The sequence below is a fragment of the Mauremys mutica genome, chromosome 20 (genome assembly GCF_020497125.1).
Source record: "Mauremys mutica isolate MM-2020 ecotype Southern chromosome 20, ASM2049712v1, whole genome shotgun sequence".
In the NCBI taxonomy this organism is placed as follows: Eukaryota; Metazoa; Chordata; order Testudines; family Geoemydidae; genus Mauremys; species Mauremys mutica.
This window is the reverse complement of record NC_059091.1, coordinates 2,166,824-2,189,985: the sequence shown is the minus strand read 5'-3', so window position 1 is coordinate 2,189,985 and position 23,162 is coordinate 2,166,824. Positions and strand designations below refer to the sequence as shown.

General features: G+C 64.3%; 2 protein-coding genes across 3 annotated transcripts; both read left to right on the top strand.

Moving 5' to 3' along the window:
• Window positions 1-5,141: 5,141 nt before the first annotated feature.
• Window positions 5,142-9,267, top strand: RND1 (Rho family GTPase 1). Of its 2 annotated transcripts, none has more exons than XM_044995775.1 (5): window positions 5,142-5,339; window positions 5,805-5,892; window positions 7,153-7,262; window positions 8,188-8,322; window positions 8,540-9,267. In XM_044995775.1, exons 1-5 carry the CDS (start codon window positions 5,247-5,249, stop codon window positions 8,783-8,785), a joined length of 672 nt encoding a protein of 223 aa, XP_044851710.1. In that variant the 5' UTR covers window positions 5,142-5,246; the 3' UTR covers window positions 8,786-9,267. The 2 variants fall into 2 exon arrangements, with proteins under 2 accessions (XP_044851710.1, XP_044851709.1); XM_044995774.1 differs by having other exon boundaries at window positions 5,142-5,366.
• Window positions 9,268-12,146: 2,879 nt separating this feature from the next.
• On the top strand, window positions 12,147-22,312 carry DDX23 (DEAD-box helicase 23). The gene is made up of 17 exons (XM_044995666.1): window positions 12,147-12,297; window positions 12,987-13,180; window positions 13,955-14,053; window positions 14,716-14,815; window positions 15,478-15,543; window positions 15,856-15,994; window positions 16,166-16,299; window positions 16,751-16,863; window positions 17,352-17,495; window positions 17,727-17,952; window positions 18,232-18,377; window positions 18,515-18,692; window positions 18,763-19,005; window positions 19,277-19,428; window positions 19,663-19,771; window positions 20,696-20,870; window positions 21,242-22,312. The coding sequence occupies exons 2-17, from the start codon at window positions 12,987-12,989 to the stop codon at window positions 21,463-21,465; spliced, it is 2,442 nt and encodes an 813-aa protein (XP_044851601.1). The 5' UTR covers window positions 12,147-12,297; the 3' UTR covers window positions 21,466-22,312.
• Window positions 22,313-23,162: the final 850 nt, after the last annotated feature.

Sequence of the window (23,162 nt, the reverse complement as noted above, 5' to 3'; positions counted from 1 at the left end):
CTGTGCCCCAGCCCCAGCTCACGAGTGACCCAAAGTCATCCCTGCCCGGGGTGCGGAATGGGCTTGGGGGTCTTCGGTCAGTTCCCACTTCCCACATCACAGTCAGACCCTTCGTGATTAGTCACCTCGTCCACTGCCCCGGTGGTAAAGGTCAGGCTGGGGAGACCAGGGCGTGGGGCAGCTCTGCCCTTGGCCCCTCACCCCATCAATCCCCCCCAGGCTGGCTTGGGGGGGGCAACACCTTGCCCTGGGGGTGGGGTAACCATGTAAATGCACCTGTCCTGGGGTGGGGGGAGGGGGAACTGGGGTTATTTTTTCACTATTGTTTTAATGTGGGGTGGTTTTTTTGCAGCACTGTTGTCATGGTAACTGGTGTGGGTTTAATTATATGAAGAGAGGCCAAATCCTCTCCCTCCCTGCATCGTTTTATGCCCTCGCCCGACCCGCCCCCCCTTCCCCCGTTTGTGGCCAGTCCAATTTGGCCCGTTGCAGAGTCTGGGCCAGGAAGGGAGGAATCAGGAGCCGACCTGTCCCTGAGGTTGGGGGCACTTGGATCCCATGGCAGGATCCCGTCTCCCCACGACACCCAGCCAGGGCAGCCAGCTCGTCTCCCAGAGCACGGGGCCTGGAGCTCGGCTCCCTCCCCTCCATGGCTGTGCATTACAAGGCCTCGCACTCCAGCATATCTGCATTTCCTCCTGATGGGAAAAGCACCCGCAGGAAGCCGGAGTCCTGGAATTTCTGAGCCGTTCTGTGCAATCTCTGGACTTTCCCCAGCCCCCCCTCCCCCGGCTGCATGGCTCACTCAGGCCTCCCCCTCCTTTTCCCACCTTGGGCACTTGCCACCGGTCCCAGCCGGGGAGTGGGCCTCACGGGGGGGTGGCATTTGAGGAACAAATGGCCGGAACTGGCACAGGCAACTCCATCCCGATCCCTCCAGGGTCTGGCTTGGCTCAGGGCACCAGCGCCTCCTGCTGGGAGAATCCGGCCTGCGGCAGCTGCTGGGCTCCTGCTCACCTGCTGGACACAGGGGACTTTGGGGACTTCACAGAAGCCTCATCAGCCCCCGCCTCTTTCCTGCTGCCCTCTATTACTGAGCAGATGGGCAGCGGGGGCGAGACAGCAAACCAGGGCGTGCTGTCCCATGGCTGAGGAGCAGCAGCCCTAAAATAACCACCCCCCTCCTGGCTACTCCAGTCTCGGTCTCTTCCAGCAGGAGGCGCTGTACAGGCAGGCTAGCACGGTGCACTAGGTGCTAGAACGAGCCAGACCCTGATGGGTTCCAGGCCGGCAGTTCCCATGTCTAGACCAGGATCATTAGGGCCTGGGAGGGACCCCTGGAAAGAGTCAGGTTCAGATCTGTTCTTCTGGAGGCTGCTGAACAAAAGCTGCCAACCTGCCAGCCTCTGAGAGAGCTACTCCCCGGCACCTGCCCCCAAGCTGCCAGCTGGGAGATTAATTGCCAAGGGATTTGCATAGGTGAGTAGCAGCAGCGCTGTTTACCGGCCAGGCTGGAAAGTACCTGGCAGACCCCAGGTATCTTGCTCTCCCCTCTAGTGCTAGGGGGAAGTCCCAGGTCCCCTTCCCAGCAGCCAGGCGTGATCACACGGAATCTGGGATTGGAAAGTGCTTCCTCTTCGTCTGCCAGAAAATAGCATGAAAGCCACAAGAGCAGGAGCCAGCTTAAGCCCTGCTGCCTCCTAAAGGGTCTAGAGACATTTCCTGTTTCCATCCACGGAGCTGACTCCCTGGCTTCCTTCTAGCTGCATCAGCTCTAAGGACCTGCCCTGCATGCCCCAGTCAGCCTTTCTGAGTTGTTCGTAAGCGCTTAGCCAGCGCTGTTCAGCCATCAGCCTGATGGGGAAACTGAGGCACAGAGATGGCTGCAAAGTGACTGACGTGATCACACAGCCAGTCATGGGCAGACCTGGCACAGGCACAGGAATGCTGGGCAGTCCTGACTGCCAGTCCTCCACTCTAACCACTAGACAGCACTCTCCTCCCACTGCTTCAGTCACGTGCCCCCTACCAGAGCTGGGAACAGAACCCAGAAATCCTGACTCCCAGCTCCCCCGCCAACTGCTAGACACCGAACCCAGGAGACCGGGCTCACATGTCTCGCCCCCGCCCGCCCCGGACTCATTTCAGGGTGACGTGTGTGGTGCGTGTGTTGGGGGAGGGTAGTTTTCCTTTCAGACAGTGAACTAATGGGCGATTAATTCCGAGAAGCAGGGGGCGTGGGGTTGTTATCAGACCAGTGTCCGCTCTGACCTCCGCTGGGCAGGAAGGGGGCAGAGCGCTGAGTAATGGAGAGTTTGGAGCAGCGCCCGCCCGTGGGGAAAGCCCAGATCCTTCCTCCAAGCTCCCCTGGACAGCCAGGCCTTCCCACTGCATGGAGGCTGCTGAGGCTGGCACAGAGTCCATGGGGCTGGCTCCAGCTCCTTGTGGGCACCCAACAATGTGCAGAGCCACCGGGGCAGCCCGAGGAGCCAGGGTTCAGCTAGTCCTTGCCACCACCCTGATTGCTCTGAGAGGCTTTCCCTGTTCTGCAGAGACAGAGAGGGGCCCAGCTCCCTGATTCTTCCACTGCCCCTCTCTGGGCTCCATCAGGTACCCCCGCCCTGGAGTGAGTCTGCAGAGCTACCCCGGCAGCTGCATACTGCCACAGGCAGGCTGGCACTTAGGGTCATACGGCGGGCTGAAGGGCTCCCAGGGAAATGCCGCCGCATGGCGCAGGGGTCTCATCGCCCAGACACAGAGCTGGCTTTGCTGCTGTGCCCAGTGCAGGGTCTGCTCCATGGCGGAGGGAAGCTGGGGGGAGGGGCTGGCCAGGTTTTGGGGATGGAGAGCCTGTGCCCAGCTCACACCTGGGGCTGCATGGAGCCCCTTCCCAAAGGAGAGATTCCAACACTGGAGGCCCTCTGACAACCCCTCACCCAGGCCCAGCAAGAGCCTCGGGTGCAGAGGACATTCCAGGGTGTCTCAGGAGCAGGGTGCATGTTGAGGGCAGGAGGGGCTTGGCTGGGGTTCTGCTGCTTGCCAGCTATTCCCTGGGGCAGCCAGCCCCAGGATCAGGAGGCTGAGGCGCAGCAGCTGGCAGGGGGTCCTAAGGAGTGCCCAAGAGACCCAGGCTCCGAACGAAGGTGCGTGCCCCTGGCTACCCTGGTGCCCAGCCAGGAGGACCTGCCGTTCATCCAGGGAGCCGTGTTGCAATTTCCATGTTAAACTTCAGGAAGATCAGGGGCCGTCCAGCCTTTCCTAACAACTCAGCCTGCTGGGCAGATAGCCCTCAGTGTGTGGGGTGGGGCTGGTGGGATTGCGGTGCACAGCCCGGACCCCCAGGAGACAGCAACAGAGCCTGCTGCTTTATCTGTCCTGGTGCTGCTAAAACACCCCCCCTCCCATGCACTGGGGCAACAAGGCTTTGAGCACTGAGCTTATTCCAGTTCAGGAAGGGAAATGAGCTGGTGTGAGGCATCTCTGTACCGACGGGGCGGCCTGCACCCCAGGGCTCCTGCTGGAAACCGTCCCAGCACAAACCGACAGTTACCCTGATTGAACATCCTAGTGCAGCCCAGTCCTCAGAGGGGTGGGGGTGAATATGGGCGGGGGGGGAGGGCCTGCCGATGCTGCCAATTCAACTCTGCCCCAAAACGTGACATTTAAAAAAAATATTTCACACGATTCAAAGACAATCATGCAGTAGAAACAGCAGCTGGTTTGAAAGGAATAATCAGCTTGCGCCCCCCCCCCCCAGCAGAGTTTGCAACCCAAATATTGCGACACGAAGACCGAGGGACAATGGTTCTCAAAAGTGGCCTCTGCATATGGTTGTTTGTAGTTCCTGCGGCCGTGTCCCACCCCAGGGATAGTCGGCTCTCAAGGGCAGGTGACGTGATTCTGAACTAGGGCCGGATCTTGCAAAACCTGGGCTCCTGTTGGGAGCACGTGCAGGCCAGATGGCAGGGTCGGGCTGGAGACGGGAATGTGTTTTGGGGAGGAGAGCCAGGCCGAGTTCTCCCCACCCCTGTCCTATCACTGCCCCAGCTCTTCCTGCTCCCAGCAGCTCCCTCCCGAACTCCTCTGCACGCTCGGTGTATCCCAGCTCCCATGTATCCCTTACACCCATGGGCCCCCGTTTCCCATCCTTTCCCTCATGTTTCCAGCCTCCTGTTCTCCCTCTCGGCTACCCTAGTCCTCTGCCGCCCCTCAGGCCACCCCCCGCACCCCTCTAGAGCCTGCACTGAGGTCATGAAAGGGCTATTGTCAATGTTAAGAATCCAATATCATCAATGGACACACCCAACTCAGGTTGGTAAAACATCTGCAGATAGATCATCCAGACCCAGAGGATTTCAGCTGGACATAAGAACACAAGAGCGGCCAGAGTGGGTCAGAGCAATGGTCCATCTAGCCCACTGCTGACAGTGGCTGGTGCCAGATGCTTCAGAGGGAATGAACAGAGCAGATACTTATCCTGTCCTCCAGTCCCAGCATCTGGCAAACAGGATTATGGACACCCCGAGCATGGGGCTGCGTCCCTGACCATCACGGCTAAGAGCCATCGAATCGGAGTGACTTTGCCCCTTTGATTTCTCTCTTGCGGGGCCGTGAAAATCAGTGGTTACAAAACATTGTTCGGCTGAGGCCAGAATCCGATGAGGTGCTGGGTGCTGAGCACCTTGGAATCAGGGCCTGGAGTTTGAGGCGTGTCGAGTCACCTCCCCTTACTACCACTCAACGGGCCCCGCAATCCGAGAATTTCCAGCCGGGAGGGCGGCCAGGCCAGGCCGAGAAGGAGGGAATCTCCCTGATTTCATTGGAACGATTTTTTCTGCATCACTATTTGGCGGGGGTGGCGGGGGTGGGGGTAAGGTGGAAACTCTTGCGGACCCGTTAATTGGCTGGTAATTAAGCCAGTTAAAAAACCTCCTCAATCAACAGCGGTGCCAGGCGCTGCCCAGCGACCCGCTGCCCGAGCCCGTCCCCACGCTGCTCCCAGCCGGGAAGGTGAGGCAGGGAGAGGCTGTGACTCAGGACCTTTGCCATTGGCTGCCGGGCAAGAGCCCCGCCTGTCTGATTGGCTGGGGGAAGCCCCACCTCTGCCTGCGATTGGCCGGGTATGTTCCATATAAAGGCAGCGCAGGCTGCGCTGCCTGCAGGGCTGCGGCGGGTAGGAGCGAGAGGCCCGTGGGCGGGAGCTGCAGAGACGCGCTGAGCCGCAGCGGAGCTGGGACCCCCTCGCCATGCGGGAGCGGAGGAGCCCCCGGCCGGCCGTGGCCCGGTGCAAGCTGGTGCTGGTCGGGGACGTGCAGTGCGGGAAGACGGCCATGCTGCAGGTGCTGGCGAAGGACTGCTACCCCGAGGCGAGTGCTCGGCGCTGCGGGGGCAGCTGGGGACCCCACTCCCTGGGCTGGGGTGAGCGGTGTCTGCGGCAGCACTCCCCTCCCCCGGGCTGGGAGCTCTGGGGCCTGGGGGGTGACGGTGCCCGCGGGGTTCGAGAACTACACGGGGGGGCGCCTGGGGCTGGTGCCTCTGCCCAGCCTCCCGGAGCCGCGCTGGGTCCCCGCCCTGGGGCTGGCAGCCTGGCGGGGGTCTCTGTGCCTGCTGCCTGCGGCAAATGGGTGCTCCCCTGCGGGGGGGGGCGGTAATATGCCCCCACCCTGCCACACACCCTGCCCTGTGTAGCCTATGCCAGGATCTGGCTGGCAGCTGGGCTAGTGTGAGCGGTGCCTGCGGCAGCACCACTCCCTGGGCTGGGGGCTCTGGGGCCTGGGTGGTGACCGTGCCGCTCTCCATCGCAGACCTACGTGCCCACCGTGTTCGAGAACTACACGGCCTCCCTGGAGACAGAGGAGCAGTGTGTGGAGCTGAGCCTCTGGGACACCTCTGGTAAGGAGCTCTCCCCCCAGCCTGGTGGGGTGACTGAGGTGGGCGCTAGCAGCAGGAGAGGCTCCTTCATTCTCTAGGAGTGTGCGTGTGTGTGTGTGGGGGGGGGGTCCCTGCAGCTCCAGCCCCAGCCCCAGCCCTGGCCCCCCAAGCCTAGAATTTGTTGGGTTCTGTGGGGGGTGTTGCTCCTGGTGTGTGTGTGGGGGGGGGAGTGTCCACTGCAGGGGAGCGTGTGAGGAATTGAACAGGGAGCTTGGGGGGGTCAGTTTAAGGTATGAGACCCCTTTGGGTTGCATTAATTCTGTGTGTGGGGGGGTCCCTACCATTGCAGGGTCAGGCTTTGCTTTGCCTCATGCAGCCGATTCCCCCTGCAAGTCCTGCCTAAAGCCAGCCTTGGTCTCTGCAGCTCATTCAGCCCCCCCTCATTCCCCCCCCACACACAATGGGGATGGGCTTTCCCTGGCATCTCTGAGCACTGGGGGCTTGGCTTGGGGGGGGAACCATGTGCCAGCTCTAACTGACCCCACCAAAGACAGACCCCAAATACAGTCAAACAATAGCAGCCTGGGGAGGAAGGGGGACCAAGCCCCTAAAATGAAGGGGGGCGGGGGGAGGTGGGGGGGCCTTTGGGGAGCCCCTGCTGCAGGGATGCAGCCCCCTCCCCTGCTGCTGCAGCATCCCCCCTCCAGAGGGGGGTCCCAGTCTCGCTTGGATCCCCTTGTTGCTATGGCGATGCGCTGGTGCAGGGAGCGCGGCTGTTTGCTATTCTGAGCACAGAGCGTCTGGGCTGCAAAACGCTTGGATGCTGCTTCCGGGGGTGTGAGGGGGAGGGCACTGGGGCTTCCCTCCCCCTGTGCCCATGGGGTGGGGGAGCACCTGGGCCTTCTGTCTCCCCTGGGGGTACACGGCCCCTCCCCACCAGTCTGCATTCCACCACCCCCGGCTCCCAGGTACTGCTCAGCTCTGGGGGGAGGCAGCGAGTTATATAAACGGCTCCTGAAGGCTCAGATGAGAGGAGCCTGGGATGCTGGGCTGGAGGGAGCGGGGGATGGGGACTGTGAGGGCCACAGCTGTAGCCAGTCGGGGGTCAGTCCCCTCCAGCTTCATATGTGGGGGTTAGGGGCATATGAGCCCCCAGGGCAGTGTCCCCTGCTTGGGAGGGTCCTGCTCCCCCCAGGACAGACCATGGGTGCTGGTTCCCAGCAGCTTCCCCCCTCCTGGCTCATGGGGGGGTGACACGGACTCACCTGTGACCCCCCGCAGGGTCCCCATACTACGACAACGTGCGCCCCCTCTGCTACAGCGACTCGGACGCCGTCCTGCTCTGCTTCGATGTGGGCCGTCCTGAGACCATGGACAGTGCCCTGAAAAAGGTGAGGACCCCCCCATACACCCTGCCTCTTCTCCCCCCCATGACAGATCTGACTGCTGTGTAAAGCGGGGAGAAGAGGAGTGGGGGGGTGGGCAGCTGGCCCCCAGGCAGGGATGGGGTGTTGTGCTCCCAGCCAGTGGTGAAGAGAGCTGGTTACGAGATGATGCACTGGGGCCCCTGCAATCAGAGACCCTGGGGGGCAGGGGGTGGTGTCCATTTCATAATGGGAGGGTCCAGCCCCTCTCATGAGGAGCCAAACACCTCTGCCCCCAGACCTGCTCTACAGCTGGGGGGGAAGGGGGCAGAGGCTAAACCTTGAAGGAAATCAGTGGGTCACCCCCCAAGACTTTCTGCTTGGCTTAAACAATTGGGGGGAGCCTCTTCTGCCCCACTGGCTGAGAGCAGCATGCCCATCCCTGCCCATGCTGCCCCCTTGGGCACCAGAGCCACCTGTCTGTCCTGCAGCTCCTTCCACTTCCAGTTGTGCTGGGGTGGGGAGGGGGAATGGTTCTTTAAACCCCTTTGCCAATGCGGATCTGACATTTTGTACAAAGACTCAGACCTGGTGGCACTGCCCAAAATGACCCCCCCCAGTCCTTCTTGGCTCCCCATCCTGTGCTCAGGCTGCTAAGCCAGCCTTGCTCCCAGGTCTAATCCTGAGGGGGGAGGGGAGTAGCCCTGACTGGGTGTTGGCCGTAGGATCTGGCGATGGGGTGAGGCTCCCAACTGGGCTGAGCTGTGCTGTCACCAGGGTGGCCCTGTGGGAACCACACCCTTCCGGTGACGGGACCCAGAGAGGGCATGGGCAGGGCAGCTGATAAGCCCTGTGGGCAGCAGCCGAGTCAGCCCAGGGGATTTCCCTGCAGGCTCTAAGCTCAGTGACATGGGCTCTAGGTGCCTGACTCACCCCGGGTTTCTCTACGCAGTGGAAGACTGAAATCCTGGACTACTGCCCCAGCACCCGCGTGCTGCTGATCGGCTGCAAGACAGATCTGCGCACCGACCTGAGCACCCTCATGGAGCTGTCCCACCAAAAGCAGGCGCCCATCTCCTACGAGCAGGTGAGTGGGCTTGGCTAGCCAGGGCTCAGCATGACCACCGTGCAGCCTGGGGCAGTGGCCCAGGGCCCGGGGCTGGCTTTCTGGTTCCAGCGCAGCTGGAGCTCTGAACCAGAACCTCAGCTCCACCCCAAATCCACCTGGGATGTGAGCCTGGCCTGCAGCTGCAGGCCTTGGTGCCTGGCTCCAGCTGATGGCTCTTTCCTTGGCTGGCTTCCAGGGCTGTGCTGTGGCCAAGCAGCTGGGAGCAGAGAACTACCTGGAGTGCTCAGCCTTCACGTCGGAGAAGAGCGTGCACAGCGTCTTCCGGACAGCATCCACCATCTGCCTGAGCAAGGCCAGCCCCCCGCCCCCCAAGAGCCCCGGGCGCAGCTTCTCCAAGAGACTCCTGCACCTGCCCAGCCGATCCGAACTCATCTCTTCCACCTTCAAGAAGGAGAAGGCTAAAAGCTGCTCCATCATGTGAAGGGGCCGGGCCCCAGGGCAGGGCCAATGGACCAAACCCCGACTCTGGCCTCCGGATGGTCTCGAGCCGATGCTCCAGGGGGTGGGGAACAGGCCAGAGCGGGGGCGGCGACACCTAAAGGCCTTTCTGTGGGCCAAGTCCCCGACTGGCCTCGGCAGCCCCAGGATCAGCCCTTCACCATCCCAGCGCTTGCACGCAGACTCGGCACACGTTCTCCGAGGAAGATGGAGGCGGGGTGACGAGAGGGACCTGGGGTGTCTCAGCGCATAAGGACCTCAGCAAGCAGCTCCCTCCGGAGCCAGGAGGCCCCGTCAGCGGGACCCATCCATTTCGTTGAATGCCCACCCAGTGTCTGGCTGTGACACATCCCCCTCCATCTGCTGCTTGTCTCCAGAGCCGGCTGCTTCCAACCTTGCCGTTACCTGCCTCCCAGCCTGGGGATGGCTCCACCTTCACCTGTCTGGGGGGGGGGGCGGGAGAAGGAGGCAACTGGCTTATAGACCCCTCTGGGGGAGGGGTGGGGGGGTGGCAAGTGGTGTTCAGTGTTCAGTGTTATTAAAAAGCTTATTTATTATGGAGAATGGAATGGCTCAGCTGTGCGGCAGGGGCTCCTGTGGTGGCTGGAGTGTCAGGTTGAAAACACCCCCCCCCACACATCTGCAGCTAAATCATTAGTCATACCAGAAGTGCCATCTCCTTCCCCAGCCACAGTCACTAAGGGGACAGGGACCTGCCCTAGCTTGTGTGTGGACTAGCAGAGCTAGCACCAGAACTCAGGTGCTCTGGCTTCCAGCCCCTTACTAACCACTAGTCCCCACTGTGGGGATCCAGGGGCTCTGAGGAGCAACAGTCTCCCTCCCAAGCCGTGTCACCTCCAGCAGGGCTGTGGTGACACCCACTTCCAGTCTCTGCCTGGGTGAGCAAGCAGCTGAGCCCTGTCTGGCTGCACACTCCACCCTGGCTGACACCCCATGCAAATGAGTCACTGTCCCAGCAGTGGGAGTCAGGGCAAAGTCCAGCCCCGGGCAAAGTCCAGCCCCAGGCATAGGGGGAGGGCAGGCTAGATCCCTGGGTGGTGGGTGCAGCACCCCCTTGGGGCAGAGATGAGATGTGGCTTCAAGGAAAGTACAGGAGCCTGGGGTGGGTGCGCACAGCCCCCCTGGTTCATGCTCTCCCCATGGCCCGGATGGGGATGTGACACTGGGATTAATTTCAAGGGGTGGAGCATGTTCCATGCTTTGGTGAAACAGCTGCTGCCCTCTTACCTGCTGGGTGGGCATGATGGCCCCAGAGCCCCCGCCTGCCGGGACAGCAGGGCCCTCTCCTGAGACGGGCTGAGCTCTGCTCGGTTTAGCAGAGGAGCAAGAGGGGGGTGATCACACTGGAGGGAGCGGCAGGGTCCGAAAGGGTTCATTTGCCTGGCCCGGGGCAGAGCTGGACGCACTGGCTCCAAGCTAAACCTGGGCCCTTCCCCTTAGAACAGAGGCGTCTTGAGGGGCATTCACCAGGGGACCTAGGGCTGGCTGGAGTCTCTGTCTCTTGGCATCTTCAGGTGCCACCTGGCTGCCTTGGGCCTGCTCAGGGCAGTGGGAATGGGTGGTCTCCAGCCTTGGGTGGGTGGGGGTCAGAGGAGATGATCTAAGGCTGCCTGATGAGCTGGCCCCAGCCAGGTGCCACTGGAAGGCCTTACCCACAGGAACAGCTCCATGAAAGTACCTGTCTGCCAGGTTGCGGAGGGGGGTGTGGGGGCTGCTGCACCCCTGTGCTAAATGCTGCTAGCAGGTTCCAGTCAGTGCCATGGGGCTGCTAGGTTGAGCCAGCCGGGCTCCATGGCTTATAGCAACTCTTCCTGGGGCATAGATGACGGGAGGGAGGTGGGGGTCGCCACAGCTGCCTGCTCCCTCAGCCCAGCCCTGCCCCTCCTTCACAGCGATTCTGAAGTTGGGGGGGGGGGTGCACTGGGGATTTGGCAGGTCCAGCCCTAGGAAGGGTCCCATTGCCCCTGGAGCTGACTGGGGGTGGCTAATGGCTGGTGCGGGGGCGCCTCTCCTTAGCCCAGCTGGAGGGTGGGGGCTGCTGCTGACGCTGTGAACCACAGGCCATGTTGGGCCAATAGCCAGGGGATGCCCCTCTGTGGGCAAGCTTTGGGGCTGCAGGGCCAGCTGGCTCGAGAGGGCTGGGAGCCCTGGGCCATAGGTTGGTGGGACCAGCCCTGGCCTGGCGGGGGATGGGCTCGAAGGGGCTGCCTCAGTTCCGGCTGCCACGTTGAGGAGCGTCACCGAGCGCCATGCTGCCAGCCGGGAGGAAGGGGCTCGGTGCCTCCCGCAGGGCCGAGCAGCGGGGAGCCAAACGCATGGAGGCTGATTGGTGTCAGCAGAGCTGGACTGCGCATGTGGGACGAGCAGCAGGGGCTGCTAGGCAGAATGTGGGCATAGAAGGTGGCTTCGAGGTGCTACACGGAAGGGTTAGGTGGGGGGAGGGCAGCAGGCAGGCTGGGGCAGTAGTGGGATGGGGGTAGCAGTGGGGGCGGGAGCACCAGGGCAGGCTGGGGATGGGGGGGGTCAGCAGGGCAGGCTGGGGTAGTAGTGGGATGGGGGGCAGGAATGGGGGTGGGAGCACCAGGACAGGCTGGGGGCAGTAGTGGGATGGGGGGCAGGAATGGGGGTGGGAGCACCAGGGCAGGCTGGGGGGGTGGTCAGCAGGGCAGGCTGGGGGCAGTAGTGGGATGGGGGGCAGGAATGGGGGTGGGAGCACCAGGGCAGGCTGGGGATGGGGGGGGGGTCAGCAGAGCAGGCTGGGGTAGTAGTGGGATGGGGGGCAGGAATGGGGGTGGGAGCACCAGGGCAGGCTGGAGGCAGTAGTGGGATGGGTGGCAGGAATGGGGGTGGGAGCACCAGGGCAGGCTGGGGATGGGGGGGGGGGTCAGCAGAGCAGGCTGGGGTAGTAGTGGGATGGGGGGCAGGAATGGGGGTGTGAGCACCAGGGCAGGCTGGGGTCAGTAGTGGGATGGGGGTAGCAGTGGGGGCGGGAGCACCAGGGTAGGCTGGGGGGGGTGGTCAGCAGGGCAGGCTGGGGCAGTAGTGGGATGGGGGGCAGGAATGGGGGTGGGAGCACCAGGGCAGGCTGGGGGGGTGGTCAGCAGGGCAGGCTGGGGGCAGTAGTGGGATGGGGGGCAGCAATGGGGGCGGGAGCACCAGGGCAGGCTGGGGGGGTGGTCAGCAGGGCAGTCTGGGGCAGTAGTGGGATGGGGGCAGCAGGAGGCGCTGTCTCGGACTCAGCCCCTGGACAACGGACGGGAACTACATTTCCCAGCATTCCACTGGCAGGCCGCGCGGTGCATGCTGGGAGTTGTAGTTGCGGCGGGGAAACACCGGCTGCCGGCCGGGTTGGGTCGGACTCGCTTTCCCGGCATGCCGTGCGACATAGTTCGCTGCTCTGCGCGGGGCCCGGCGTGAGGTCCTAAGATGGCGGCTGCTGCGCAGAGGCTGTGAGGCCTAGTAGGAACCGGGGAGGTGAGGGGGGCTCGGACTCCTGGGTTCTCTCCCCGGGGCGGGGGGGAGCCCGGACTCCTGGGTTCTCTCCCCGGGGCGGGGGGGCAGGGGTGGAGGGGAGCCCGGACTCCTGGGTTCTCTCCCCGGGGCGGGGGGTAGCTCGGACTCCTGGGTTCTCTCCCCGGGGCGGGCGGGCAGGGGTGGAGGGGAGCCCGGACTCCTGGGTTCTCTCCTCGGGGCGGGGCGGGCAGGGGCGGAGGGGAGCCCGGACTCCTGGGTTCTCTCCCCGGGGCGGGCGGGCAGGGGTGGAGGGGAGCCCGGACTCCTGGGTTCTCTCCTCGGGGTGAAGGGGAGCCCGGACTCCTGGGTTCTCTCCCCGGGGTGGAGGGGAGCCCGGACTCCTGGGTTCTCTCCCCGGAGCGGGGCGGGCAGGGGCGGAGGGGAGCCCGGAATCCTGGGTTCTCTCCTCGGGGTGGGGGAGGGGTAATGGGTTTACCATTAACCCCAAATATGAAGGGTCCACGCCCCGTGAACCCCCCAGACCCCCCACGGCTCTCCCAGGCCGTAGCCGGGAAAGACCCTGGGCCCCGTTCCCAGCCCCCCATGTTGTGCCCTGTGTGAGTCTTGCCGGGGGGGGGGGCGTGCCAGGCCTGAGGAGCCCAGGGAAGGGCTGGTCCCCCCCACCGCTAACGGCTCCTCCTGCCCCTCAGATGGCCGGGGAAGTGCCCGACAAGAAGGAGCGGGACCCGTCGCCCCCCAAGGAGGAGAGGAAACGCTCGCGCTCCCCGGACAGAGAGCGGGACAGGAAGAGCTCCCCATCCAAGGAGAGGAAGCGGCACCGGTCCCGGGAGAGGAGGCGGGGCAGCCGGTCCAGATCCCGCTCCAGGTCCAAGTCAGCCGAGAGGTGACAACCCCTGGGTCGGGCCGGGGGCTGGGGGGCATGCGGCTGCACCAGAAGGGGGTGGGGGGGGAACAGGGGCGGCTCTACATATTTGGCCGCCCCAAGCAGTCATCCGCGGGAGATGCCCCGGAGCAGCGGACCTCCCGCGGGCATGACTGAGGAGGGTCCGCTGGTCGCGCGGCTCGGCTGGACCGCCCGCAGCTGCGGACGGTTCGCAGGTCCGGCGGCTCCGCTTGAGCTGCCGCAGTCATGCCTGCGGGAGGTCCAGACGAGCTGCGGGACCAGCGAACCGTCCGCAGTCATGCCTGCGGGAGGTCCACTGGAGCCGCGGGAGGAGTGCCTCCTCCGCAGTCATGCCTGCGGCAGGTCCGGTCGTCCCGGGGCTCCGGTGGACCTCCCGCAGGCATGACTGCGGCAGGTCCACCGGCCCAGCCTGCCGGCAAATGCCGCCCCACGCGCGTGCTTGCCGCGCTGCGGTCTGGAGCCGGCCCTGGGGGGGAAGGTGCCAGGTTTGGGGCAGGGCCTGGGGTTCTGTGTGGCTCTGATTTGGAGGAGGCTTGGGGGGCTGCTCGTGGAGTGAGGCTGGGTTGTAACTGATTCCCTGGGGCTCTGTGTGGCTCTGATTTGGAGGGGGCTTGGGGGGCTGCTCGTGGAGTGAGGCTGGGTTGTAACTGATTCCCTGGGGCTCTGTGTGGCTCTGATTTGGAGGGGGTTTGGGGGGCTGCTCGTGGAGTGAGGCTGGGTTGTAACTGATTCCCTGGGGCTCTGCCCTTGCAGGGAGCGGAGACACAAAGAGCGTGAGCGCGAGCGGAATAAGAAGGAGCGCGAGCGGGAGAAAGATGGACACCGGCGGGACAAGGACAGGAAACGCTCCAGGTAAACCCTCACGCCCCGACTCCTCTTGCCTGCACCTGCGGTGTCATGGGAGTGCAGCCACCTCTGGGGCGCAGCACCACACAGCAGCACTGCGCAGGCATCTCTGTACGTCAGGTTAAAACTGGAAATGAGCAGAGGCCGACTGACCCTGCTGAGCTGGAGGATGTGGGGCAGCAGAATGTCCTTTCATGCGCTGGGATATGGGGGGGTGTTGGGGTTCTTGCTGTCACGCTATGGAGCCCGTAACCATGGTGAGTGGGGAAGGGCTCTGGTGTCACTTCTCCAGGAGATGTCGTCTCCAGCAGCATGACGCCTCCTGCCTCCGAGGTGGGGTGCTGATCAAGGTCCCCTGCTGAGCCAGCAGCCCCACTTCCTGCTGCGTCTGGGCTTTGCCTGGCAGGGCCTGCTCTCAAAGGCTGGAGCTGGCCAGAGCTTCCTCAGCGGAGAGCCCAGCCCGAGTGGCCCTGCGCCAGGAGGAAGCTGGGTGGTTTTGGAGTAAGTGGGAACCATGGGTCCCTAGAGCCCTTGCCGTGATTGCCGAGTGTGGGACCAGGATCAGTGGGCTAGTGGCCCCCAGCCCTGCTGGATGGGGGGACATTGGCGGTGTCGAGCCGGGGGTGGAGCTGGGAGCGTGTCTCATGTCCATTTTTTCTCTCACTCAGAAGCTTGTCCCCGAGCCGAGGCAAAGACTCCAAATCACGGAGGGAGCGAGACTCGCGGAGGGGGGAGGAGGAGGAGGATGCGGCGCTGAAGAAGGAGAAGGTGGGAGTGGGGGTGGGAAGGCACCAAAGGGCTGAGGGGCCACAGGAGCTGTGCTGGGTGGTGGTGGGGGGTATCTGCCTGGGCTGGCTCCTTGTAGCGTGCAGCAGGCAGGCAGCCCCCGCTGCAGCGTCTCGTTGGTCCTGATGTTCAGCCTCTGCGCTCTCCCTCTGTGCGTCCTCTGGGTTGCCTCCCCGGGTCCAGCCCCCTCCCCTCCCCTCTCGGTAGCAGTTGGGGTCCTCCCTCGAGCCTGTCTATTCCGTCCCTGTCCACCAAGCGTTTCTGCTGCTCGTCTCTGGGCCTTCCGTGGGAGCTTAGGGCTGAGCGTGGATCCGGGGCAGGTCTCCCCAGAGCCCCCTATGGAGGGGCTGCCCCGCTGTGGGTCAGGAGGCGTGTTCCCTGCACGTGCAGCCACAGACTTGAGTCCCTGTCCTCACCCCCCCCGTCCCATCGCAGCCTCGTGTCTGACTCAGTCTCCCGGTGTGTTGGACGGGCACGGTGCATTCCAGGCTGGTGCAGGGAACCCCCGAGCACTTCAACGCTCCAGGGGGGTTGCTTGCTGCCTCCCCCCCCCCAGCTTGCGGCAGCTGGGCTGAAGGGTGTGCCAGCGATCCTGGCTGAGGACGGGGGTTGGCTTTGGGGACGTTAATTCCCTGTGTTTCCAGGCCCAGCCTCTGTCTCTGGAGGAGCTGCTGGCCAAGAAGAAAGCTGAAGAGGAGGCCGAGGCCAAGGTGAGAATATGTCCTCCCCACCCCCATTGTAGGGGCATCTCCTCCCCCACTGCTGCAGCAGGGCAGATGTGGCCCCCTTTCCCCTTTGGGTCTGGAGGTGGTTGGGGCACCAAGCGGATGGTTCTCAGCCTGATTCCTGGTGGGTCTATTGCCCCCCAAAGCTGGCTGTGATGCCCCAGGGCTGGCAGCCTCACCAGAGTGGCCCAAAGGGTCCAAGCCCCCCTTCCAGGGCAGGCTGCGTGGGTGCTGGCTGCGCTGCCCCGGCTCTGGGGCCAGTTCCAGGGCCATGCTCACTGCCCCCTCTGCCTCCAGCCCAAGTTCCTGTCCAAGGCGGAGCGGGAGGCCGAGGCGCTGAAGCGGCGTCAGCAGGAGGTGGAGGAGCGGCAGAGGCTGCTGGAGGATGAGAGGAAGAAGAGGAAGCAGTTTCAGGATCTAGGGAGGAAGATGATGGGTATGTACTCCTCTCCTCCAACGCGCTCTGGGCAGCCCTGCTGCAGGGGGCGACACCCGGGGCCAGCCAGCCCTGGCTGGTGCTGGGGTGAAGGAAGTGAGGCTGGGAAGGAAACCCCTTCCCCCCTCCCTATGTGTGTGATGTCCTGTGTGTCTCGTCCCCCCCCACCAGAGGACCCCCAGGAGCGCGAGCGCAGGGAACGTCGGGAACGCATGGAACGGGAGACCAACGGCAATGAGGATGAGGAGGGGAGACAGAAAATCCGTGAGGAGAAGGACAAGAGCAAGGAGCTGCATGCCATCAAGGTACCTGCCGTGCCCGGGGCTCCTTGGGAGTCGCAGCGCTGCCCCCGCCCCCCCTCCATGGCAAAGGTGGCGCTCAGGAAGAGCGGTCTGCAGCTGGGGGGCCAGGACTCCTGGCTTCTGTCCTGGCCCTGGGAAGCAAGGGGTGAGGCTGGGATTCAGGACTCCTGGGTTCCCTTCCCTCTGGATTCGCTCTGTGACCTCAGATGAGTCCCTCCCCTTTTCCAGGCCTCATTTTCCATGGGTTCAGTGAGACTGAGACTCTCTTCTGGGGTGGGGCTGGAGAGGCTGGTGGGACTGGGGAGGCTGGTGGGGCTGGAGGCCGGTGGGGCTGGTGGGGCTGGAGGCCGGTGGGGCTGGTGGGGCTGGTGGGACTGGAGGCTGGTGGGGCCGGTGGGGCTGGAGGCCGGTGGGACTGGAGGCCGGTGGGGCTGATGGCTGGCTCCCCACACAGGAGCGGTACCTGGGCGGGATCAAGAAGCGCAGACGCACCCGGCACTTGAATGACCGAAAGTTCGTCTTTGAGTGGGACGCGTCGGAGGACACGTCCATCGACTACAACCCACTGTGAGTAGGTGGGGCAGACCGGGCAGTCCCTGCTGGACCCCAGTCTGTAGGGGGCAGGCAGGGGGCGGTGCTGGGGAGATGGAAGCACACAGAGGCCGTCCATATCATCTGGCAGATCTGGGACTGGGGGTAGTTTACTAGAGCAGGGAAGACGGAGAGCCAGGACTCCTGGGTTCTTCCCTCCATTCTGGGAGGGGAGTGGGATCTAGTGGTTGGAGCTGGGGGTCAGAACTCCTGGGTCCAGGATGGGAGTCAGGCTAGTGGTTAGTGCAGGGCGTGGAGGAGTGTGGGGGTCAGGATGCAGCAGTCCCAGGGAGGGGTGTGAAATAGTAGGTTGGCTAGCTGCACTGGGGTAATGGGGACCAGACCTGGCCCCCCTAAGCCTGCTCTGAGTGGCGCCCCCGTCTGCCAGGAGACACTGAGGGGGGAACACTGCACTGAGATCTGCCAGGGGGTCCCGTGCCAGCAGGCTCTGTCTTCTCCCACAGGTACAAGGAGCGGCACCAGGTACAGCTGCTGGGCAGGGGCTTCATCGCCGGCATCGACCTGAAGCAGCAGAAGCGGGAGCAGTCACGCTTCTACGGGGACCTGATGGAGAAGAGGCGGACGCTGGAGGAGAAGGAGCAGGAGGAGTGAGTGACCCGCTGTGGGGTCGGGCTCAGGGGCCAGGACGGAATGGCCAGCTGGCACGGCTGGGGCTGGGTTACCCCTTCTCTGGGGATCCTGGGCTGGGTTAGGGTTGTGCAGGGAGGGCTCGGGATGCTGGGATCTTAGGGTGGCCCAGTGCATCCTGGGCCGTGTAGTCTCTGGGCTGGTTGGCAGAGGATGAGTGAGACCTGAGCTGCTGCCCTCCCTGGTGCCAGGGCCCGGCTGCGCAAGCTGCGGAAGAAGGAGGCCAAGCAGCGCTGGGACGACCGGCACTGGTCCCAGAAGAAGCTGGACGAGATGACGGACAGGGACTGGCGCATCTTCCGCGAGGATTACAGCATCACCACCAAAGGGGGCAAGATCCCCAACCCCATCCGCTCCTGGAAGGACTCCTCCCTGCCCCCCCACATCCTGGAGGTGATAGACAAGTGTGGCTACAAGGTGAGAACGGGGGCCTGCCCGCACCTCCTGGGACAAGGGGGGACTGGCCCTTTGCGGATGGGAATCCAGATCCGAACTAGGCTCTCGTGGGTGCTTGGCCTGGTGGTGGGAGCTGGATCCGGACCTAGGACTCTTGTCTCTGGCGGGGGCCGGGAGTGCGAACAGGGAGCCAGGTCTCCTGGATTCAGTTCCCAGCTCCCTGATCTCTCCTTGGTGAAGCCAGACTTGGGCACAGGGGTCCTTCTCCGTCCTAAGCGTCTCTGTTCTCCGTCCATCCAGGAGCCCACCCCCATCCAGCGCCAGGCCATCCCCATTGGCCTGCAGAACCGCGACATCATCGGCGTGGCTGAGACCGGCAGCGGCAAGACGGCTGCCTTCCTGATCCCACTGCTGGTGTGGATCACGACGCTGCCCAAGATCGACAGGTGAGGCCTTCCCCGAGCAGAGGAGGGGTGACTGGCCCTGGTACGCCGGAGGCCTGGGGGACAAGAGGGGCTTCCCGGGGTGTGGGAAAGGTTGGCGCATGCGGGAAATGGTCCCACACGTGCTCCGTCGCCTGCAGGATCGAGGAGTCGGACCAGGGCCCCTACGCCATCATCCTGGCCCCGACCCGTGAGCTGGCCCAGCAGATTGAGGAGGAGACCATCAAGTTCGGGAAGCCTCTGGGTATCCGCACAGTGGCTGTAATCGGGGGCATCTCCCGGGAGGACCAGGGCTTCCGGCTGCGCATGGGCTGCGAGGTGAGTGCCGAGGCTGCGGGGGGTGAGGGCTGGGCTCTGCGGTCTCTGACCCTCCTGCCACCCCCTGCAGATTGTCATCGCCACGCCCGGGCGGCTCATTGATGTGCTGGAGAACCGCTACCTGGTGCTGAGCCGCTGCACCTACGTGGTGCTGGACGAGGCGGACAGGATGATCGACATGGGCTTCGAGCCCGACGTGCAGAAGATCCTGGAGCACATGCCCGTCACCAACCAGAAGCCTGACACCGACGAGGCCGAGGACCCAGAGAAGATGCTGGCCAACTTCGAGTCGGGCAAGCACAAGTACAGACAGGTCAGCAGGGCGAGGGCCAGGGCCCACCGAGACGCTGCGGCCAAGGGGAGGGGGACAGACATGGGGCTGGGAGCCAGGTGGGGGGCGAGGTCCTGGGCCCCAAGTGGATGCTGGGTGAGCACAGACAGGCCAGTCGAGGGGCAATTCAGCCCTTTCTCCCCTGGGTCCCAGTGTGTCCTGGACCTGCCTAGCTGGGTCCCGCACCCCCTGGCTGCCCAGGGGCGGCAGGGGAGCCCCGGGAGCTGCTGCACTCATGGGCCCTCTCTTGCAGACTGTGATGTTCACGGCCACCATGCCCCCGGCGGTGGAGCGCCTGGCCCGCAGCTACCTGCGCCGCCCTGCAGTGGTCTACATCGGCTCGGCCGGCAAGCCCCATGAGCGTGTGGAACAGAAGGTCTTCCTCATGTCCGAGGGGGAGAAGAGGTATGAGGGTGGGCCGGCAGGGGCTGCTCTGGGGGGCTCTCGCTGGAGCTGGGCTGCAGGGCAGGGCAGGGCAGGGTGTCGGGAAATCCGCCAGGTTCCTACGGGGTGGCTCTGGCAGGGGGTGGCCTGGAGCATGCTGAAGAAATGGACGGCACTTCGGAGGGCAGCCTGGGGCTGTGGGGGCCTGAGCGTGGCCTGCCTGCTGACACACCCCTCTCCATCTCTCCCCAACAGGAAGAAGCTGCTGGCCATACTGGAGCAGGGCTTCGACCCGCCCATCATCATCTTCGTCAACCAGAAGAAAGGCTGCGACGTGCTGGCTAAGTCCCTGGAGAAGATGGGGGTACGTGTGAGCCCCTGAGGAGTGTCCATATCCACCCTGCGGGACCAGGGCAGGGCTGAGGGGCTCTTGGGGGGCCCCCCGCTCCCCTGGAGCCCCTAGTCCCAGCCCCTGCCTGTCTGGCGGAGCCCAGTGCTGCTCCGTGGGTCAGGCGCGCTGAGCAGTGTTCGAGTTCGGTGGGAAAACAGCCAGACCCCTCGGGTCGGCAGGGCTGGCTTGCATGCACTCTGTTGGGAGCATGCACGGCACCACGGGGCAGTGGGTGGCAGGTGCTGGGTAGGCAGCTGCTGCCGCTATGCCAACCCCATGGGCAGGAGGCGGCGGCACTGACTCGGGTTCAGAGGGGAGGGGTCGGGTCGACCCGGGTGGTGATGGGTCTGGGTCAGAACTCAGAACTAGGCCTGACCAGCCCTCTAGGGCTTCGGGGTTCCTGCTGCTGGTGTGCTTGGCCTGGTCGCTTTGAACTCCCTGTGAGTTACTGCCACCCCGTGGGAGGATCCTGCACTGCAGCCCTCAGGTCGGGCTCAGATCCAGCCTGCTGGGGCAACTCCCGCGTCCCTCTGCAGAGCCACATGTGCCAGAATCTGCCTCGCCAGCCTGGGACCTCGGGGGGGTTGTGGGGGGAAGGGCCCCCATTCCTTAGTGCTGCCCGATCCTGCATCCAGCACCTTCCCCCACTGCCCTGTGGGCGGGTGGGCTGCGGATGAGATGTCTGCCCTGCCCTGCAGACAGGCAATCAGCTGGCAGGCTCCAAGCCTGGGGGGCAGTTGGGTGCACCCTGACGGGAACCGTGTGATCCATCCCGTCGCCCAGGCCCTCCAGGAACCTGCTGGTGAATTGTCACCTCCCTCCCGCTGGCCCCGTGGGCGGCCCTGCGGTCAGCTCCTGCCCCAGCCCTGCATTATTGTCTCCCCTCCCCCCCCGCAGTACAACGCCTGCACCCTGCACGGTGGCAAAGGCCAGGAGCAGCGAGAATTCGCCCTCTCCAACCTGAAGGCCGGTGCCAAGGACATTCTGGTAGCCACGGACGTGGCTGGGCGCGGTATCGACATCCAGGATGTGTCCATGGTGGTGAACTACGACATGGCCAAGAACATCGAAGGTGAGTCCCGGCCACGGGGCCAGGGCTGGCCTCGAGAGAGGCCTACGCAGACCCCTCTCCCCCCAGCTAAGCGCGGTCGCCTGGCTCAGCACTTCGATGGGCAACGACCAGGGAAAAGACAGGGAGCTGCAGGGTGGGGGGCTCAGGGCTGACCCCATGGTAGGGGTGCTCTGCTGCTGCATGCACCAGCTTTCAGAGCAGACAAACCAGGGGGTCGTTAAAGATTGATTAATTGGCAATTGATTAATCCGGACATCCTGCCTGAATTCCAACAGTTGGCTAAGCTGCTGCTGTGCAGCTGCCATGGCCCACCCCAGAGGTGGCTGCATTTCAGTGGCAAATCACCATCTGACCGTGGTGCTTCTGTGCAGATTACATCCACCGTATTGGCCGCACGGGCCGAGCCGGCAAGAGCGGAGTGGCCATCACCTTCCTGACCAAGGAGGACTCCACAGTCTTCTATGACCTGAAGCAAGCCATCCTGGAGAGCCCGGTGTCGTCGTGTCCCCCGGAGCTGGCCAACCACCCCGATGCCCAGCACAAGCCGGGCACCATCCTCACCAAGAAGAGACGGGAGGAGACCATCTTTGCGTGAGTCCCAGGGAGCCGCGGGGCTTCGACAGCTGGGTCCCGGCCACCTGGTTGCCTTCTACTACCAGCCAGCAGACTTGGGGTGCCAGGAGCTGCCTGGCCTTTGTAACCAGCCTCCCCCTTCAGCGGGGAGCTCTGCAGGTCGTCTGTGACCCCCAGCCCCTCGGTCGAGGTGGGACTGATGGAGGAAGAGCCCCCGTTTGGGGCAGCAACTCTGTCCTTGTGTTCCCAGGCCTGAGCTTTAACCAGAGCCTGAATCCCGAGCCAGGCCCCTCGGCCTGGGTCCTGGTGCCCCACCGAGGGCAGCGCTTGCCAGGAGAACACCTAGGACCAAACTAGACTGGCTGTACTCCGGTCCCCCGGGGGTGGGGCTGTGCCCGGCCCCTGATCCCCATCACATCCTGACTCCCAGGAAGAGTGTCAGGGGCCGGTCCCTATGCAGAAAAGCTGGGACTGAGCAGCGACCAGCCAGCTCCTCCCTCCTCCAGCCTGTAGCCTCAACTCTCACCATTCGCAGGCGGCCAAGGCCGTGGGGCTCAGCAGTGCCCGCAGGCTGCCTCTCCCCAGGGGGGCCCTGGCCCCGAGGGGGCAGAGCCCTCCACCCACCGTTTTAAGGGGTTAAGCCAAACCCTTCTCACCTGATATGTGGACAGCGGTGGGGGTGGGGGTGAGAGAGATCTGGCCCCTACTAGCTCCCAGGAGCTTCTGCTGGCACCTGCTGTCCTTTTGGGGGGTGGGGGGTGTTCCCGTGTTCCCATCAGCCAGTGGGACGTGGCGCTTGGGCCCTTTTTTATGTATAAATTCTTGTTGACTCTGAAGCGAAAAGCAGGAATAAAGCTGCCGAGAGCGTGTGCGCGCGCAGAACATTGGCCATGCGTCCCCCGTCCCCCCCCATGGCTGGAGGGGGTGCCCGGGGAGAGCCAGCCCTGATGTGGTAAGGGGGCAGGGCAGGGCTGTGTCTCAACCAGCTCCTAGGCTGGTTCTCCACCTCTGCCTGCGGGGACCCCACCACGCCCCCAGGGGGAAGGACAGGCCAGCCCTGGCCCTGACCCACAAAGCCCGTAGAAGTTGGGGGAGCTGCTGGATGCTTGAGTGGGACCCCCTGTGCTGCCAGGGCCACCTGCAAAGAGCTTTACCCCCCATGGGTTTTGGGGGTGGGGGTTGGAAAGAGTCCTTGTTCCCCCTTGGTGAGCACAGGTTGGGGGGTTCTGGCGCCCGGCCCCTTGTCTTCCCCCCCCCCCTTGGTGAGCACGGGCTGGGGGGTTCTGGCACCCGGCCCCTTGTTCCCCCCCCCCCTTGGTGAGCACAGGCTGGGGGGTTCTGGCGCCTGGCCCCTTGTTCCCCCCCCCTTGGTGAGCACAGGCTGGGGGGTTCTGGCGCCTGGCCCCTTGTTCCCCCCCCCCCCCTTGGTGAGCACAGGCTGGGGGGTTCTGGTGCCCGACCCCTTGTTCCCCCCCCCTTGGTGAGCACAGGCTGGGGGGTTCTGGCGCCCGGCCCCGTGTTCCCCCCCCCCTTGGTGAGCACAGGCTGGGGGGTTCTGGCGCCCGGCCCCGTGTTCCCCCCCCCCTTGGTGAGCACAGGCTGGGGGGTTCTGGCACCCGGCCCCTTGTCTCCCCCATCCCCCCTTGGTGAGCACAGGCTGGGGGGTTCTGGCGCCTGGCCCCTTGTTTCCCCCCCCCCTTGGTGAGCACAGGCTGGGGG